The sequence below is a fragment of the Crocodylus porosus genome, unplaced genomic scaffold, assembly GCF_001723895.1.
Source record: "Crocodylus porosus isolate Cpor-Errol unplaced genomic scaffold, CroPor_comp1, whole genome shotgun sequence".
NCBI lineage: Eukaryota > Metazoa > Chordata > Crocodylia > Crocodylidae > Crocodylus > Crocodylus porosus.
Window position 1 is genome coordinate 7791750 of NW_017728934.1, and position 18350 is coordinate 7810099.

General features: G+C 43.6%; 1 protein-coding gene across 1 annotated transcript in view; it reads right to left on the minus strand.

Annotated features, from left to right (window-relative positions):
* The window catches only part of LOC109317472 (myeloperoxidase-like), a 29639-nt gene that overhangs the window by 1140 nt on the left and 10149 nt on the right, over positions 1-18350 (minus strand). Inside the window, exons 4-13 of the mRNA XM_019546182.1 lie at positions 17845-18020; positions 16257-16380; positions 15555-15684; positions 13204-13410; positions 11665-11980; positions 9619-9779; positions 6866-7112; positions 5303-5473; positions 3491-3728; positions 1290-1501 (exon numbers count right to left, since the gene is read on the minus strand). Of these exons, the coding sequence (XP_019401727.1) occupies positions 1290-1501; positions 3491-3728; positions 5303-5473; positions 6866-7112; positions 9619-9779; positions 11665-11980; positions 13204-13410; positions 15555-15684; positions 16257-16380; positions 17845-18020 (1982 nt within the window). The remainder of the gene's footprint in view (positions 1-1289; positions 1502-3490; positions 3729-5302; positions 5474-6865; positions 7113-9618; positions 9780-11664; positions 11981-13203; positions 13411-15554; positions 15685-16256; positions 16381-17844; positions 18021-18350) is intronic.

Genomic DNA, 18350 nt, shown 5'->3' on the forward strand with positions numbered 1-18350 from the left:
CTGGTCCTCACAGATAGTAAAAAAGCACAAGGGTGAATTGATTCAGTCTTTGCAGGTTAGTCTAAGATGCAAGGATTGAAGCAATAAACAAATGAACAGACATTCACTTCTGATTCACGAAATGCAGCCACATGCCTGCAGTGGCTCAAGCTAGGCGCCAGAGGGTGATACAGCAGAGCTCTCTAGCACATAGCTAGCATGGACTGTATGTTCACTTCCACTTCCTGCTGCCCCAAGGTCTCTGAGATTTGCAGTCCAGAATTAAAGCAGCAGGACTCTGCAGGATTGCTCATCACGCCCTCTTCCTGCTTCCAGGTGTCACTGGGATTTGTAGTCCACAGTCACAGCCAGCGCTAAGCAAGGAGGGAAAACAGATCCATACTCTAGGGAAGGTAACTTAAGGTCCTTGCTGGTCCCAGCCCACAACAGGGGTTTGCCTGGGAGAGGGGGGCGGTAAGTCAACCAGTAAGGCCAGTGAGCCAACCCTCACTGCTCCAGCTAGGGAGGAGAGGGGAGGGGCCAGCCCTGCTCTCTGGAGCTGACAACAGCCTATCCCAGGGCTGCAAAGCATGCTGGGATACTGGGAGAGTCTGATTTAACTTGAACGAGGAAAGGGTCTGGGACAGAAGTTTCACAAATGGTTTGACCTAAAATCAGTTAAGTCTGATGCTACATTCAGCCAGGATTATCTTAAACCAGTTTCAGTCATTTTAAAACCGGTTTATGTGCACTGAACTTCTATTGTGTTACAGGTTGAAACCAGTTTCTGATCACTTAAACAGGTTTGTGCGCAACTTCTATCCCTAGCCCCAAAGTTTAAAACCAGCTAGATACCTGGTAGTGGCAAAACTATTTTTCGTCAGGCAATGCTGATGGATCAGTTGACTTCATGGCTCTATAATTTACCTGATCCTTTCTAAACACTTCATTCGACATGTGTTAACAACCCCTGCTCCCCTCCCCACCTGGTAATGAAGCTCCTATTTCATAGCCCCACAGATTATTTTTTAACATATTCCAATTAAACTATTTGTTTTTTCTTCTATCTTAAACTGAATAATACAACCTTAGGCCCCAAGCATATTAGTAAAGTTTCTAGTGTATTTTTAATTGGAAAAAAGTACGTGTTGTTTTATATGTGATGATACACCTCACTATTTGCACCCCCCGCTTTTCCAAATTCTAGATCTGCCCATGGACATAAATATCTATTTTTGGTACCCTGGAAGAAAAATAATATTTCCTGCCTAACAAAACTTCTACCATGAGCCAACATATTCACTCCGCACCTTTTTCTGCATTCCTTAATCTCCATGCCGAGAGGTCCAGCTTTGGTATCTGGTTGCAGCTCACAAAGTTTGTGGGGTATCTGTTGGCCTGGAAAATGTCCCTAGGTACTTTCTGGATGCGTGTGTTATCACAGATTATGCGTGACAAGGAGATCCTGGATAGGGCCTGGCGTTGCTTTGAAGTAAAAGTTTTTTGATTTTCCCACCAGAATCTACAAGAAACAGAAGGAAAATAGCAACAGATTTTATCCTGTAGGTTTCTACACACTTTGGACCGTTGACTATGAAGTGTCAGAAACAGGAAATTCAGAACTAAGGTTAAATTTAAAAAACACGATAGTAAAATCAAACAGGACATTTATGTAGGCAAGTCTGGGGTCTCTCTCTCTCTCCCCCTCCCCCCCCATTGTCAAGCATATGGGGAAGAGGCAGAGATGATCCAAGTAGGGTGCAAGGCCCGGGCCCAATCAGCTTGTGTGGGGTCCCACCCCTGGATGCAAAGAAGCCAGTGGCAGGTTCGGCAGCGGGGGGCAGGAGGGGGTAGCAGGCGGCCAGAGGCACTGATTTCAGCAGAAGATTCAGCGTTGGGGGGGCATGCCGAGTAGCCAGATGTGAAGCCAGCGGCAGCATGGCATTGCAGCACCACTCCACCTAGCTCTACGGGGCCCCCCCCAAAGCATGGGGGGTCACCCTGATTCGCCTCCCCCTAGAGATGGCCCTGGAAAGAGGGATGATTGAATGACTGGAATCCCTACTGCTCCACAACTGAGGTCATGGAATATTGCTTCTGTTGAATGGTGTTTTCTGCAAAGGGTGAATTGTACATCTTTTGAGTGAATGAGAAATGAGGCTCTGTTAAGTAGCTTAACTTTTCAGTTCCTTGCATTTCATATTTAAGCATATTATAGGTAGAAAAATCTTAACTAAGGGATTGTAAACACAAGGAGTTGAAGAATAAGCATCCTGATTTAAATATTTATGGTAAATACTGGAACAAGAGCATCTGTGCCTATTTCTGTTTAAAACCATGCATTCTTTTAATACCCTTGATGTAACTTAACTTTAGAGATATAGCAGAATAGACTTGAAAGCCAAGGAGAAAATAAAAGTAAAAGGAGATTGCAATAATAGTATCATGCTTGCGGTGTTCTGCAAACCTTAGTTGTGACTCTACCAGAGTTATAAAGGTTGCCCTAAAACCAAGTTAATAAACACTTACCTGGATCCAATGGTTACACGGAGATATTACAAAGATAAAGATATGGTTGTCCCTTCTTGGTTGGAGCAGATAAGCAATAATAAAGGCTTTGCACATGGCTTTGGTTAGAAGGAACAAAATATAATACCAAGTCAAGAATTTCTGGTTGAAGTCATGTTAAAAAAATCTACACAGATCTTGAGTGCAGTGGGAACAAATAGTAGGATGCCTGCTATGAGTCACCCAAAATCCAGTCTACCAGTATATTGTTATGCACATAAACTTAATAGGTATCATCTTCAAAAGCATGTTGGGCATTAGAAGCATAACAACCATTAATTTTCAGTACGAGTCAAGTGCCTAACTGCCTTAGCCACTTTTGAAAATTTTACTCAAAGAGGGAGGCTCCCAAAATATTCCATGGGTCATTATTTGACCTGCCAGGATAGCTTTGGGTGACACTCAGCCCATCAAGACATTTTTCATATCCTTGGAATTACTTCAAGAAAATTATTCTTGCCCTTGTTGGGACTCAAGCCAAAGATTAAAATGTTTGGAAACATAGAAAAAGGAGGGGTTTAAGCTACAAATGTTTCCATTAGTCATGGGCCAGCAGTGCAGAGAAGGACAAGGAAATAAAATCTGATTTGAAAATTTAAAAAGTTATAAGAAAGGGAAGAGGCTGAAAAAGAAGAGCTTGCCCAGACTTCAGGGATGCTAATGCTTTCAAAAGGGGCCACTAATTCTTCAGACCCCTGCAGAGATTGATTTTCAAAAGGCACTAAGCACTCAAAACTCAGTTCGTGCTAACAAGACCTGTGAGGCTTCAGCCTAAAGGGTCCCCCAAAACAGCATGAGCCCCAAATACTTTTATCCAGGCTGTCCCAGTGGATACAAATGGGCATGTATGCATTACCAAGAAGAAAAGAAAACCTGAGAAGGGTGATGATACAATCACAGCTGCAGCCATCCCAAACACCTCTTCCAGGACTCCAGCCCTTACCTGTCCCCATCTCGCAATTTCCTAAACTGAGTGCCAATGAGACAAGCCATCAGAGGCCCCACTCTGCCATTACGAACAAAGGGCTCTGCAAGGGCACCAAGCCAAATATCAATGTTGTTCGGTGTCCTGTACAACTGAATGAACTTCTTAGCCAAGTTGGTGTTCCTCAGCACAACAGAGAGTTCATGTTCATTGCGAGGTTGTGAAAGCCTACAGAATCGTCTCCAGGAATTGTACCCTGTGGAAGCAAAGCAAAGTACAATCAATGCCTTTTTCCTTCCACATGAGCTACCAGTTCGCTCCTCTTTTACCTTAGAGGCTAGGGGAGCTGTACATTTCTTGTTTCCAGTTTATCTAAAGACTTTTCCAAACAACTCACCTTACTGCCTATGTCTCTGGAATTAAATTATTAAGGAAGTTATATGACAGTCTCCCTATTACCCCGCACAGTTCATGTGTTCAAGCAAAATGACCATTCTTTGAATGATGTAGTTTTCCCATTATCCTTGCAGGAAGTTTTTAGTCTACCTATATAACTCTGTCCTCCTGCATTTTGGTCATAAGCCAATGAATAAATGTACTTCTCCATGGAGTGATCACTGATCAGTAATTTTCAGGCTGGCTCTACAGATTAAGGCTTAAATACAAATAAAGACTTGAGTGTCTAGGACAGGACTTATTGTCAAATGTAACCATCTAGATCTGAAATAGTGATCCAAAAAATCCCACTCAGTTACCACCTAACCCTGGAGGTGTTTAAATTCACTAAGCATCTCCAAATTCCATCTTAAAATTTGCCTAGGTCTCTAGACTTCTTAATGTGATATGAATGCAATGGATTGTTTTCCTGGATCTCCATCCTTCCCCATAAGCTCCACTCAGATGCCTATTTTAGAGAGCAACATCCTACTTACTCATTTATTGTGGTATAGCATAAATAACAAGATAAAAAAAAGATAACCCAAAGAGATCTCAGCCAATACCAAGATATTTATACTTACGCTCCTTGATAGACATTTTTATCCCAAGATGGGTGAATAGGTTTGGTATAGTTCATTTTTTGTACCATGCTTTTGGACTATCTGTTTTTCTCTTTAGATTTCTAAAACAAGCTGTCATTTATAGTCATTAATTCAGTGTAATTAATGAATGGGACTTGAGATGGAATAATTGCATAAATACAGACTGGAGAATGATTGGCTAGGCTGCAGTACTATAGAAGGTCCTGGGGATTACAGTGGACCATAAGCGGAATATAAACCAACACTGTGCTCTTGTTGCAAAAAAAGACAAAAAAGCCAACAGTATAGGGGGTTACATTAATAGGAGGTCTCTTGCATATCAACAACAAAGGACATGAGAAACAAAATTTAGAAAGACAGGCAAAAAAGAACTAGGGTTACTCAGTCTAGAAAAGAGAATACTGAAGAAGAATTTGATAACAGCCTTCAAATTCCTGAAGGGAGATTACAAAACTGGAGATAGACTTCTCTGTGGTAGCAGAGGACAGGATTAAGATACACAGCCCCAAACTACAGCAAAAGAAATGTAGGTTAAAGATTAGGAACCTTCCGACTATGAGAGTGGTTCAAACATTGGAACAGGGTAACTAGACAAGTGGTGGAATCTCTATCCCTGGAAATTTTTAAAAGCACATTATACAGACACTTGACTGGGATGGCTTAGGGGTGATCCTATTCTGAGCATGGGGCTGGAGTATATGAGCGCCTGTCCAGCCATATTTTTCTATATGTATTGTTTCATTTCCTCTAGAGATCTCTTTCCAAAGATAGCGTTAACTGCAGTTCCTACCTGGGAGGCCATGGTCCCTCCCACGTTGCATGTTAAGGGAAGCTAGATCCAATCCAATCCTCCGCACCTGGTCAAACAATCGGTCCCGGAGTTCATCCACAATCATCTGTTTTTGCGTCGTCAGTTTGGCCTGATTACCCATCAGGCTGCGGAGTAAAGGATCAATGCCTCCTGCAATGATTGAACAGCTGCTTGTGAACTGCTTTACACATCTATCTCCATTAGCAATGGAAACTACATGTGGAAGAGTCCAGCAAAGCTGAAATGACCTTTTTTTATCTACTTGCTAGTACAATAGATATGCTGTCCTGATGAAGGCCCCTTCAAAAGAAGAGATGGTCCAGTGACTAGGGTACTAGCCTGAGGCAGACAAGCTGTAGGGTTCATGCCCTGCTTCACCCCAAGACACTTTTTGTGACTTTGTGCATCCCAAAAAACTCTCAGACCTCAGATCCCTGCTTATAGTTTGTGGGTAAATTCAGTGCCACATCTATCAAGAGACTGCCATAAGTTCAAAGATCATGAAGCAGCCAGATATAATGGGAAGGGTGCCCATATAAAAACCTGTGGCTGAATTTTTTTTGCAAGTGTAATGCAGAGTTATTTCAAAATTTTAACTTTATTAGCATGTACAACATTAAGCAATTATGGTGTGAGCTCCCTTTACAGGAAGAGTCATGTGTTGCCCACAAAGAGCAAGATGCCCTGGCCCCTGGTAAGTGGCAGAATTAGTATCTGTCGCTGTGACAAGTATCCTTATTTTGATTAAAATCACATTGAGCTTGTCTGCCATAAAAAAGACACCAAGGGTGAAGTCACATGTTATACTTAGACCATACTAAATCTGGAATGTTAGCAGTGCTAAAGTTAAAATTATAAAGTGCTGTGAACTTTATACACATTAAGGGTTAATACCATTTCTTGCCTGCACAGCTCTGACTTGCTACTAGAGCTGGCAAACAGAGGCATCCTTAGGAGCCAGGACACTCAAGCAATATGTCTGCTCTGGGGAGGGTAGGAACACTGGAAGCAGTGCATCCTGGAGGATTGCAAATCGCTCATTTTATCTCTAGGTAGCATGGCCCAGAGTTAACCTCTTGCCTGAAGCTGCATAACTTTAAAGCAGTTGGAGGGCACTTAATGTAAATTAAAAAGCTTTAAACATGAGGACACTTAAAATACAAGTGCTCTTTACATGGTCTAAATGTAATGTGTAACTTTCACACTAAAGGAGGCTGTGTCTACATGAGATGCTGGCTGCACAGTAGCTCATGACTACTATGCACTAGCATTGCATGGCAGAAAGTGTGACACAATGCTACTGCACAGTAGTCTCAAGCTACTGAGCAGTCAGCATCATGAAAAAGCCATTCAGCAACACTACTGCACAGTAACTCCAGTTACTGCACAGTCATTTAGTACTTATGAATACAAGTACCAAATGACTGCGCAGTAACAATTGTCCATTCGGTGTCTCATGTAGATGCAGCCAGAAACTGGGAAAGGTCTGAATGAGATGTAGATACAGTCTGTAAGAGTTTGGGGCTCCAAAATAGGTTTTACCTTCCATTACAATTCTCCAAACAGCAAAGAAGGCTTTGCTGAGGGGTATTTTGGAACCCATAGGCTTATGCCGTTCATTTAACCGTTCCACTACAGGTGGGATGGAACCATGAGCAAAGCGGAAAGCCAGCGTGAAGACATTGGCTATTCGGGGATCCACAGAGCTCTTGTAGCCTTTGTAGGGAGGAAGAGCTCTCCTGAACGTGTCTCCCAGCAGCTTGGGCAGGTAATCTCTGTAGGTTATTATCTAGGAGGAAAAAAAAGAGAGCAGTGAGCCACTCATTGCATCAACTGCCACCTCCCTGGGAACACAGCAAGATTCAAGGTCTTGCTTGTCTCAAACTAGAAACAGTTGTTATATGCAACTGGTTCAAAACAAGCTGTAAGATAGGATACTCCCAAAAAAGGCAACGGCTTAAACAAAATGGATGCCAGGAGCATCACAGAATGGGAACAGGGACTTCACTAGAATTCCACGTCACCCAAATACTCTTCCATCCCAAGGTGAAGCATCTCACTTACTCCCTAATTTTGAGCTCTGGTTAATGGTCACTTCTACAGCAGGACCCTAAACCACAGGCTCAGCAATCCACCTTCCAGCTGGACAGATTTAGGCAGGGGCACAATAGGACACTGCCTAAGACTATGGCTCTCTAAACCATGCAGGTGTATCAGGATCTCACTGAAACTGGCATTTTCCTTCCCTTTGTGTCTGCATAGAAAAAGCCTGAAATGTAACCTCTGCTGTGACATCAGCAAAATTGCACGTGTCTGGTCCTAGGTAAAGAAACATTTTCAAGAAGTTCTAAGCACATAACAAGCTGATGTTAAAATGACAGGGCCCTTCTAAGCCACTGTAAACAGCTATGGCACATTGCATAAACTAGGGAAATGCGGCCACTTCTGGTGTGGGACACCCAGCTGCTTAACCACTCTAGTCTATTTTACTCTGGTGCATCAGATGTACTGGCCCAAGGAGCATATAGCAAGAGCTACTACCCGTACAGTTCCAGGAGCTCTCTCATAACCTGCCCCTTGGTGTCAGACAACACCTCCAGCAGTACAGCTCCCACACCATGCATATTAAGTATTGATTTGATTTGGTTCTTGCAGCAGCTTTTCCCTTGAAAATCCAGCTTAAAATACTGCTGAAAAACTGGCCACGTGTAACCTGTGAGACTACAACCTGAGGCAGCAGGCTGTGGGCAGGGGTAGATCCAGAGATGGTACAGTTGCACCCTCCCACCACCCCCCTGCCTATGATTTCTGTTCTACCTAAAGTTTAAAACCAACTGCTTGGTCGTGGCAGCAGCATTTCTACTCAGGCATGAGTGAGGAAGCCAATTGATTTAGTGGCTCATTATAATTGACCTGATTCCTTCTAAACTCCTCATTCCATAGTTGTAAATGGCCGTCTCCTTCTTAATGGTCTTGATGTTCCACTAATAAAGCTATCTTTTCTTCTGCAATTCTACTGTTGTATAACTGCTCCTGGCAATGTAGCTCGTGTTCCATAGCCCTGCAGAACTATTTTAACTCTAGTGAACAACATTAACTCAAGTGTGGAAGCAGGGGGTGTGCAAAGCGGGCCATAGCCAATTTGGATTTAGATCACTGTCCCTGATTTCATTCAACCAAATCTGAATCTGAAGATTTGATGCCAATTCAGAGAATCAGCAATTCGGACACACACACAGCTAAAAATGTTTTTTCTATATACCTCAATGTACCAATGCGGCTCATGAACACTGAGATGCTGGGGTGGATGGAGTGTCCCACAGGAGCGCGGGGGGAAGCGGGGGGGCACATGCTCAGCAGAGAACCCAAAAGTGGACCAGAAGTAATTCCAGTCCCCTTCCGGGTCTGCTGGAGAGCACACTGGGAGGGAGGGGCCCTGCACCCCCTGCTCAGCGATTGGGCAAAGAGGAACTCCAGGTGCCCCCTCAAACCCAGGAGGTACCAGCCACCAAGCAGGGGAGGTGTGGGTGGGCCCCTGCGCACTCCCTGGCAGACCCGAAAGTGGGCCAGAAGTGCTTCTTGTCCACTTCCAGGTCTGCTGCCAAGCACGCTGGGGAGCACCCTTACTCCTGTGGGACGCTCCATTGGCCTCACCTTCGCAGCATTCACCAGCCACCTGCTCCCTTGAGGCATGTCGAAAAAAACATTTAAAGCTGTGTCTATATCCGAATCTCCAAATCGATTCAGAGGGTTCTGATTCAATTCAGAGAGATTAAAGGGTCTCCCGATTTGGAGATTTGGCTGCAAAATTGGGCCAAGTCACCACTGAATCGAATCAGGAACCAAAGCTTCACACAGCCCTAGTGCAAACATTAACTCAGGTCTGGAAATAACTTTCAATGAAGCATTGAATGCACTGTCAAAATGCTCAAGATGACTACATTTTGTTTTATGAATCTTAGAGATGTACATTTAATTCTAATCACTACAGGACTAATAAAACAGCATCTTGTGATTATTTTTGCATAGTTCATTGTGATATTTGTATACATCATATACTTAATTAGCAAACTAATGGACATTCCAATACAGATATTTTTGTTTTTACTTCATTCTTAAACTGAATAATATAGCCCTAGGCCCCTAGCTTATTAGCAAAGCTTATAGTCTCTTTTTAATGAGAGAAAATGTGTTGTGTTACGCGTGATGATGCACCACATGATCTGCATCCCCCTTTTCAAAGTCCTAGGTGGTTGTGGGTAAACCAGTGACACATGCAACACTGTAGCCAGTACCTGGACGGTGGCACCTAAAATCTTCCTGGCTTCCTGGTAAAGTTTTTCTCCATTCCAGAATGGATTTAATTTCTTCAGCTGTGTGGCCAGACGGTTGTGCTCCCTCATAAAAAGCGTGTGCATAGCAGCAAGCTCTAACATCTCACTGGATCGAGTGTCACCTACAAAAACCAAAATCATTTGTCTCCTTCAGCCAACCCATTCTTATATGCCACAGATCTTGATGGACTTGACTATTTTATATTAAATGAATTATCTCAAAGCTTCCCCTTTCACTCATGCCACCTTCCCCCTGACTCTCCTCCTTCCTGTGAGCACAGCCACGACTCCCCCAAGAACTCTGCAAATCATCCCATCACCCCAAGTCCTCTACTGCCACCCAGCTTCTCTTACTATTCATTGTAATCCACTCCCTTGCAGGAATCAATTCATCTTAAGTACAAGTCAAAATATTTGTCTAACCCACAAAAATAATTTGGGAATGAGAAGGTCAAAGTGTCAATATGTCCAGGTAAAACCTGCTAGGCACCAGGTATTCCGAACTTGGAAAAGCTGTGCCCTGGCCTAGCACAGGAAAGACACCTAGTGCTGGTCACATCTGCATGATACCTCATGCCTACAGCAACTCTCTATTGGTTCAGGCACAAGAAGCCTGTGCAAAAGGTCTAGACCTTGATCCTTGTCAACAATACTGACCTCAAATTTGATACAATATCCATACATAACAGACACTAGCCAGCGCTTCTGTAAAGGGGCAACAGCAATATCCTGGCCTGGTGCTTGCAGCTATGACTCCAGTTAGCAGTCCCAGCAACTCTGCCACCTGCTTCTATTTCAGAGCTATCAGGGGTTTATGCTTTACATGTAGAAAGCCCCACCTTGGCTCTGTTAATATATCCTGTTATTTATAAATCCATGCTAGCTCACATGCTTATGAGGAAACGACCTCTTTCACAGGGATTAACAACCTATGGCCAGCAGGCTGAATCTGGGCCATGAAACCTTTGGATCCTGCTCACAGATGCAAGGCTTCAGTGGCATTCATCCCTGTGCTGCCGTAGGAATAAGCACCCGCAGCAACAGGGTCCTAGCACTCACCCATCCAGCCAGATCCCAGGGTGGGTCATTCTAGCCCACAGCCAGAATTGGTTGAAAACCCTTGCTCTATGGTGCTGTATTAAGTAATTAACAAAATCCCCAGGATGCTTTGTTAATTATATTAGGAGCCCCACCAAACTATGTATGACCATGTAACCTAATCAATTATTTTTACGAATCGTTTATTAGGGGCTTTCAGTTTATACAACAATTTGCTCATCTTGCTCTTAATACATCCCAGCTACAAGAAAAAAACTACTCATGTGCCTGGTACTGTGTTATTTTCGTATTGTTCTCCTTTTCAGACAAACCAGCATGCACGGACTACAACAGCTTTGTACAGCGTAAAAGAAATTCTCTCCAAAAAAAGGATTTCATGACGTCAGACACTAGGCTTGCTCCATCTGAAGTCTGGAACACTGGCAAAGGTAACGTAAATCTCACCAGTCCTTCATGTCACTGATTTGTTATGTTTTTTTATAGCCCTAATCAAAGACCTCATGCAGTTTTCATTTCTGTACTGGTCTACTTCTCAGGAGGCACCACAGCAAACAAAAGAGCAACAGTGTACTCCTCACATCAGCATTGCTTTTTTTTTTTTTATTTCTGATCTGTCTCTCTTTTCTTTCCCTCCTCATTTTTAACTGTAGTAGCATTACACAGGAGGAAGGGGGCAGGGAACAGTGGGAAGTAGCTCCAGGTGCCACCCCTGTTGGGGAGGTAGGCTGGCACAAAAATAGCTGTGACCACAGCAGCAGCTGATCAGGCTACTGCAATTGGCACCACAGAAGCTGGCACTGACCTGGTCATCACACAGCTGCCCGGCTATGCCTCCTATTGCTTGAAGTGTTTTTTTATAAATACCAATAAATAAGATAGAACCAACAGAGTTATTTACGCCGGGTCACCAAATCAGAGAATGACATGAGCTGCAAAAGCATGACTTACCTGCAAGAAAACATGGGATTTGAGCTTTCCCGCTGACCATCAAACATGGATCCTCCTTCATCTTAACAAAAGGCAAGAAAGCCAACCCTTGGTCAGTAAATCTGTTGTTAACAGCCAGCAAGCCCAGCTGGTTGTTCCGATTCCTTAGCTTGTTAGCCAAAGGCACTTCACTGCCATATACCATGCTGGCATCGAGAAAGGATGTGAGTGCATTGATCTGCTCTCGAACTGCACTGCCCATAGAGCATGCAGGGGCTGAGCGGGTGAATGGGATGCAGTCATTTGTGTTTTTAATACGGGGATCATTGCGTGGAATCTGCAAGGAAATAAGCATGACTGGTCACCTTCATGGGAGGGCATGAACCCTCTCAGAAAACAACATTTCCTCAGTTTCATAACACAAAAATGGCAGGAAACACTGTATAAACACCCTTCAGTGGTGAATAGCCTGGAGACCAAACACAGCTCTTCATTTATGACAAAAGGGTGGGTTGGGTTCTTCTCAGCTATAAGAGTCAAGATTTTCATGCACTCTGATGAAGCCCAAGTCTCCTCCACACCTGATGTGTGCAGAACTCCCTATGTCTTGAGAGCCCCAACTGCTCAGTGCCTAACCCCAAGTGCCATTCACCACCTCCATGTTCATCTCACCTGCAGGTCCTGGTCTGGCAGACCTGCTCAGAGTACATCCAACCCCACATAAAACCCAGCGTAAAGAAAGGATGGCGCCTTGTTTAACACAGCTGGCTACAGCACTTACCTGGGTTATGGGAGACAGAGGGTAGAATTCTGTTTCTCTTTGCCTGTCTGTGACAGCTTTGAAGCTGCATAAGTGGCTTGATGGCACTTAGGTACAGGCAGCAATTCTACCTCCCCTGCAGTGTTGATGCCTAAATGTGAACCAGAGGGTCTAGAACCGTGATATCTAGCTGTGTGCCCTAACCACTCACTCAACCACTTGGGCTAAAGCACTGGTCTTCTTTCTGCACCACCACCTAAGCCAATCAGATGAAAAGATCCAATTGGCTTAGGTGCCTACTGCCTAACCCCAGCAAAGGAGTCATTGCTGTAAATCTCAAGCATGGATACTCATTCCCCTCGGTCAATCCAATGTTCCCCCTTTGAGAAGAGGCACGTTTGAAAGAACCTGCAGGGAAAGACAGTGGCCAATATTCTATTGTACCCATTAGGTGCACAAATTAACCTAGGTGCTTTAAGTGCAATCCTACTCCCTTCTGCTTGAATCCCTGAAAAACAATTAATAGAAGAAAGGCAGGTAGATCCTTCTTCTCACTGCTTTTTGCAACTCAATCTTAAGGGTAAAATGACAATGTGATACAAAAGTAGGTTACTAGACTTTCAGGAACTTGAACAGGGTGGAAAAGAATCACACCTAGGCACTTAAGTCCACTTAAATGTATATCAGGTGAGAAGGATCCCAGCCCCACTGCAACTCCCCATCCCTGAGTTTAGTCAATTGTAGGGAATGAGACACCTCTTCTTTTTCCTATTCTCTGGAAGGCAAAATCCTGTCATTACCTTGATGGGGAAGCAAGGTGGTGCTTTGACACAGCTGGTTTCACAGTTCACTGTCTCATGGAAGGTAAAGTGTGTTGGTGTATCAGGAGCGAAGTCCAAATCATGGTCGATAAATTGGCCCCACTGCATGAACATGAGTGCCCTCTGATGGTCCAGCCTAAGCTGTGTAGTAGGGAAGCGTACAATCTCATTTGACACTTTTCGGACCTGGAGAGGATGAAAACAAAGAATATACTAAGGAATAGATCTGGGAAAGCATGGTTTATGTAAAATACAGGGAAAAGTGTGTCAGTTCCCAAGGCCACTGATAGTTCTCCATACGAGAAGGAAGCTGCTCAGGCCTCCCGTTAGAAATGCAAGCTTTCAAAAGGCAAATTCTTCACTTATTTTTAATGCAGGCTGTATGTTGTGCTCCCTCCATAGAGAACTTTCACACTTTACTTTCCATCTGCTAACCCTGGCAAACACCAAAAATCCCCTTCACTTAGAGCTCTTCAATTCACAGTTCTGAAGGAGCATCATAAAAGGTAAGCATGAATTCTCCTTATTTCACAGATCAAGAAAGTAACAGACAAAAAGATTAAACTGTTGTTTTCAAATGTTGGTGTCAAGAATCAGTTCTGTGCAGGACAGCTCTGAACATCAGGTATGTAAGTATTTAGGTGCCTCGTGTTAGACATGCAAAAATCTAGTACACTTGGTTCAGAGATGATACCTTTTATTAGACCAACTAAGAAATCGCAAAAAAGAATCTTTTTTTGCAAGCTTTCAGGCTCACATACCCTTCATCGGGCTCAGGGAACATTAAAGATGGTAAAAATGCCCCATACGTAGGAAATAAACTTTATTTTTGCACAGAGGAAGCTGAAGGTGGAAATCTGTCCCTCTGGGTCCATGACAGTGTCTTTCTGAATTGCTCTTTGTTGTGCAGATCAGGCAGGATTCCTTCCCTGGTGGTGTCAAAAGGCAAGCAGGGAGGTGTGGAAATCTTTCTTGCTACTCAGCAGTGAAATTTATAATCCTAAATTGGCTAAAATTCAGCATCATGTTAGACATTCCATTTAGAAGTAGGGATCTGAGTTCCTCAATTATTACTTGAGGAAGAGAAAGAGATATAATGCTGTCGCCTCTCATGTGGCTGGTGGTTTGAGGCCAATCCATGTATATTTGTAAGAAAACAGAGGTATTAAGGTCAGGCAGTAAAAAAAAGTGGATTCTTGGATTTGTAATGGAAATTCTTAGGCTTTATTTTAAAAGGAAAAAAGAAATTCCATATTCTGGAACAATGTGCCTATTCACCAGCACTCTGCAGGAGTACCCTGTCTCATGCAAAGCACATTTTGAATGAAGCAAAGGCTCTAATAAAGACCTCACCTCATTTCATGTGTATTTTAGAAAATACACAAATGCACCACCTGGTTAGACTAGTGAAGGGCTGTGTCTAGACAAGGATTTAAGGTGTGATGCCAGCATCTGTTATTTGATGTGTCCTAATTAACACATTTTAAAAATGTAACTGGAGCCTTATTGACACTAAAGTTGTGGGGTTTGTAGATTTTAATATAATAAATTTAACACATTTCTCTACCTAAGAGGCCTACCCAAAGCTCACAATAGGTCTCTTTCAGTTGATGATATTCATTTTACTTAGGAATCATATTCCTTCTGTTTGGTTCTATGTCTCTCAGGGACAGGACTGTCTCTGGAGTCAGTCTTCCTTTACCATGCTCCTGCCCTCCCTCCACATCGTTTTGCTCAGTTTGTTGGTCGTACATGACTAGGGAGACTCTTTGTCCATGTTAGATCCCTGCCTGCTTAGCTAAAGCCACTTGTTTGTAGCTCCCTGTCTTTAAAGTCTCTCATTCTCACTGATTTTGGGAGTGGAATGGGAGCTTCCATGGAAATCCCCACCTTCTTAGGTCCTCTGTGCTTCTGACTGCCCTTGTCTCCATCACTGCACCCACTTCTAACAGGAGAAGTTTTCCCACACTGCCCCTTCTTCCACAATTTCCCCTGCTGGGTATATTTTAATTTTGGGATATTTATGGTCCATGACTCTGTTTAGCATTAGGTTAGTGTACTTGGAAACTATAAGTCAGGCCTGAATAACAATGAGATCAGCTTACAATCACTAGATTTTAAAAGAATAATAAATTTGGGGTCATCCCTTAACCCGCTGTACGAGGCCATTAGGGTTCAGCCATAGCTTTTCCTGAAATAAGAGCTAGAAGCTCCTTATTTCTAATGAAAGTGCAGAGACCCATGACCTCTCCTCCTAGTGCCAAACTCCATGGTGATTTTTCATGATTTCAATTGCATTCGTGTATTTAAGTGAGTTTACAAATCCTCACCAAGGGGAGAGTGAATCCGAAAAAACGTTTTCCTTCTGTCCATCCTCGAGGAAGTGAAACTCCATCTTCATATTCTGCTGGCAGCCACCGGACAAAAGCTCTGTTGGAAGCCCCTAATGTAGGATGTCTCCTACGAGATTAAATGAAAGAATCAGAATTTATAATAGCAACAAATTATTAGCGGTGGCACAATAGTGCCAGAGTCCTTGAAATAAGGGCTCGTACCCAGGTCTCCTCTATCTAAGAGGTGAAAGATGTGGGTTTGAATCTGCTTAGACAAGGGGAAGAATTGACCCCTAGCCTTTTGCATCCTAGTAAAGTGCTCTAACCACTGTGCCAGGAGGACACCATGCCTCCTCCCTGTCACCACTGGATTCAGGGTGTAGCCCGAACCTACAGATGCATTTTTGTTGTGTCTGAGAACACCTACCAGATCAAACCCTCAGGGTAGATGGGGAGGAAAGCACCTAATTTCTAGATCTGGATCAAGTGTAGGCCTGAGCCTGTTTGGCTCTGTCAGGATTGGAGGCACTTCAGGGCATGTACAGAGGCAAAACTTTAGGTACCTGGAATCACAATTTTGAGCTTAGGCAGCTAAATTTTACCCAGTCCCATGTTAGGCACATAAGCCCCCTCTTGAATCAGAGCTCCAAGTCCCTCATAGGGAGAAGCAGCCATCCTCCCCATGACAGATGCTGTCACCTGTTGTTGCATTCGCCCGTGATTGTACGGTACTGACTTCTGCCTTCACACTTTACTTCCATATTCTGTTGGGCACATCCTGTCATCCTGTAAATCACTTCCAGCTGCACTGGGGTTAGCACATCTGCAAGAAAACATAATGGAGGATAGTTCCTGAGCACCTTGATCCTGCTGGGCTGAGGCACTGGCCACAGATATAACCTTCTGGGTCAATTTCCAAGCTCACAACTGCTGCCTGTGGAAAATGTGCAGGAGTAAGTGAAGCTTTTGACCAGTCCTGCCAGACTGACCAGGCCACCAATTCCCTGGTCACAATATCTTCATGCATGGTACATCAGAGATGGAAGTTGCTGGAAAAAGACAGCACACACTTACTTTCTATCTCCCATCTGCAGATATGGGGAGATGCCTAGATGAAGGAACGGAAGGACACATTAGTGAAGAGACCATCCCCATCCTCCCTACAGCTGGAAAGTGGTTGTGTTTGATTCAAATCCCAAAAGAAAAATGTAGGATTGGAAAGGTGGAAGATCTGTTTTGCTCTCTCATGCCAGTGTCAGATAAACTACAGGCCCTGTGCCCCTAACATTGTCTTGTTAAGGCTTCAGCAAAATCTTAGCTGAATGTTTTTAGAGTCAAGGCTCCCCTCACAAAAAGCCAGCTCCTGGTTTTCACTCATTTTTTGATTACAGAAAAAAATAGAGCAATTCTTTTGTTGTAGAGACCTCAACAAAACCACAACAGGTCATAATATTTTTAACACTATGGTTTTCTACTTGAAATCTCTCATATTTGCACACCTAACAGTACACACTGTATGGCATCTTGAAAAGGATCTCAAGGCACCCCAGGATGCCACAGCACCCTGGGTAAGAATCACTGTTTTTGCTTCTAACCAAGTTCCCCCACTTTCCCTCTCCCTTCCTAGAAGGCCTGGTCAGGCTACCAAAAATATAATGAGCAGGGTGTTTCAAGGCATGGCAGATCACACCTGGAAGGTAAGTAAAGTGACATCTTTCATGAAGATAGGGAGGCTTAATACTGAGAAGACAACAAATTGATAACCATTCCAAAATAGCAAAATAGGGTACACCTGCATGGGTATCTGTCTAGTAACTGGTGATAGGTTTTCTTATAAAATTGTCAGCATCTGATTGGTTTCTGTAGCTTTTCAATGTATAGCAAAAGTATACAACATGTAACTGTTTTATCACACTTTGGATATGTAAACCCCCATGCACTTCCTCTCTGCCAGCTGGTGATTAAAACACTCTAGTTATACTCACTCCATTCTTTCTTAAATTGCAGTTCTTCCTCTCACTTCTGGTCTCCCCAGTGTTTTATCATGTGTCTCACTGAGATGATGGCAGCTTTGAAGTATAGTGTATGAGAGATTATGTTGTACTGGCATGTATCATAGCCTGGAAGCAGAGTGACTGCACATTGAAACCACTCATCTTCTAATTCGGCTGCTTCTAATTAAGGGCCTGATCCTGTATTAAAGTCAGGGGGACTATGACTGGCCCAAAGGACTAGGCAGATGTGGGGCCTGGAAGAGGAATGGCCAAGACAAACCTGTACCATGTACCTGTGACATTGAATTCTCCCTTTATGGTTGGCTGTAGCTTCTCCTTCAGGAGATTCAGGGTGGTCTCCATATAATCAGCAGCTCGTGTCGCAGTCCTGGTTCCTGCCACTGGTTGCTTGAAATACCGCAGGAGAGCTACTGGGGTAAAATCTTCCTTCATCAACTTCTCCTTCATACTGGAAGAAAAAAAAAAATCCAACTGCAGCTCTGAAACAAACACTCCTCCCCTCCATCCCACAGCAGAGCTGCACAGTGAAGTGCAGAAGACACACACAAGTGATAAAGAAACATAGAAAAGAGGATGTGGTTTAAAGAGCAAACAAAGTACAGGGAGACGGACCCAACAATGAAGTACTGAAGAAACAATTCCTGCTGGGCCCCCCTTGAGCCCTGGGGGAGGCACACCTGGGCCATGGGTTAGCGAGGATTTAGTTAGGTAGCTTCTGGAGGGGTTGGACGTATTCAAGTCAGCCAGCCCGGATGATCTCCACCCTAGAGTTCTAAAG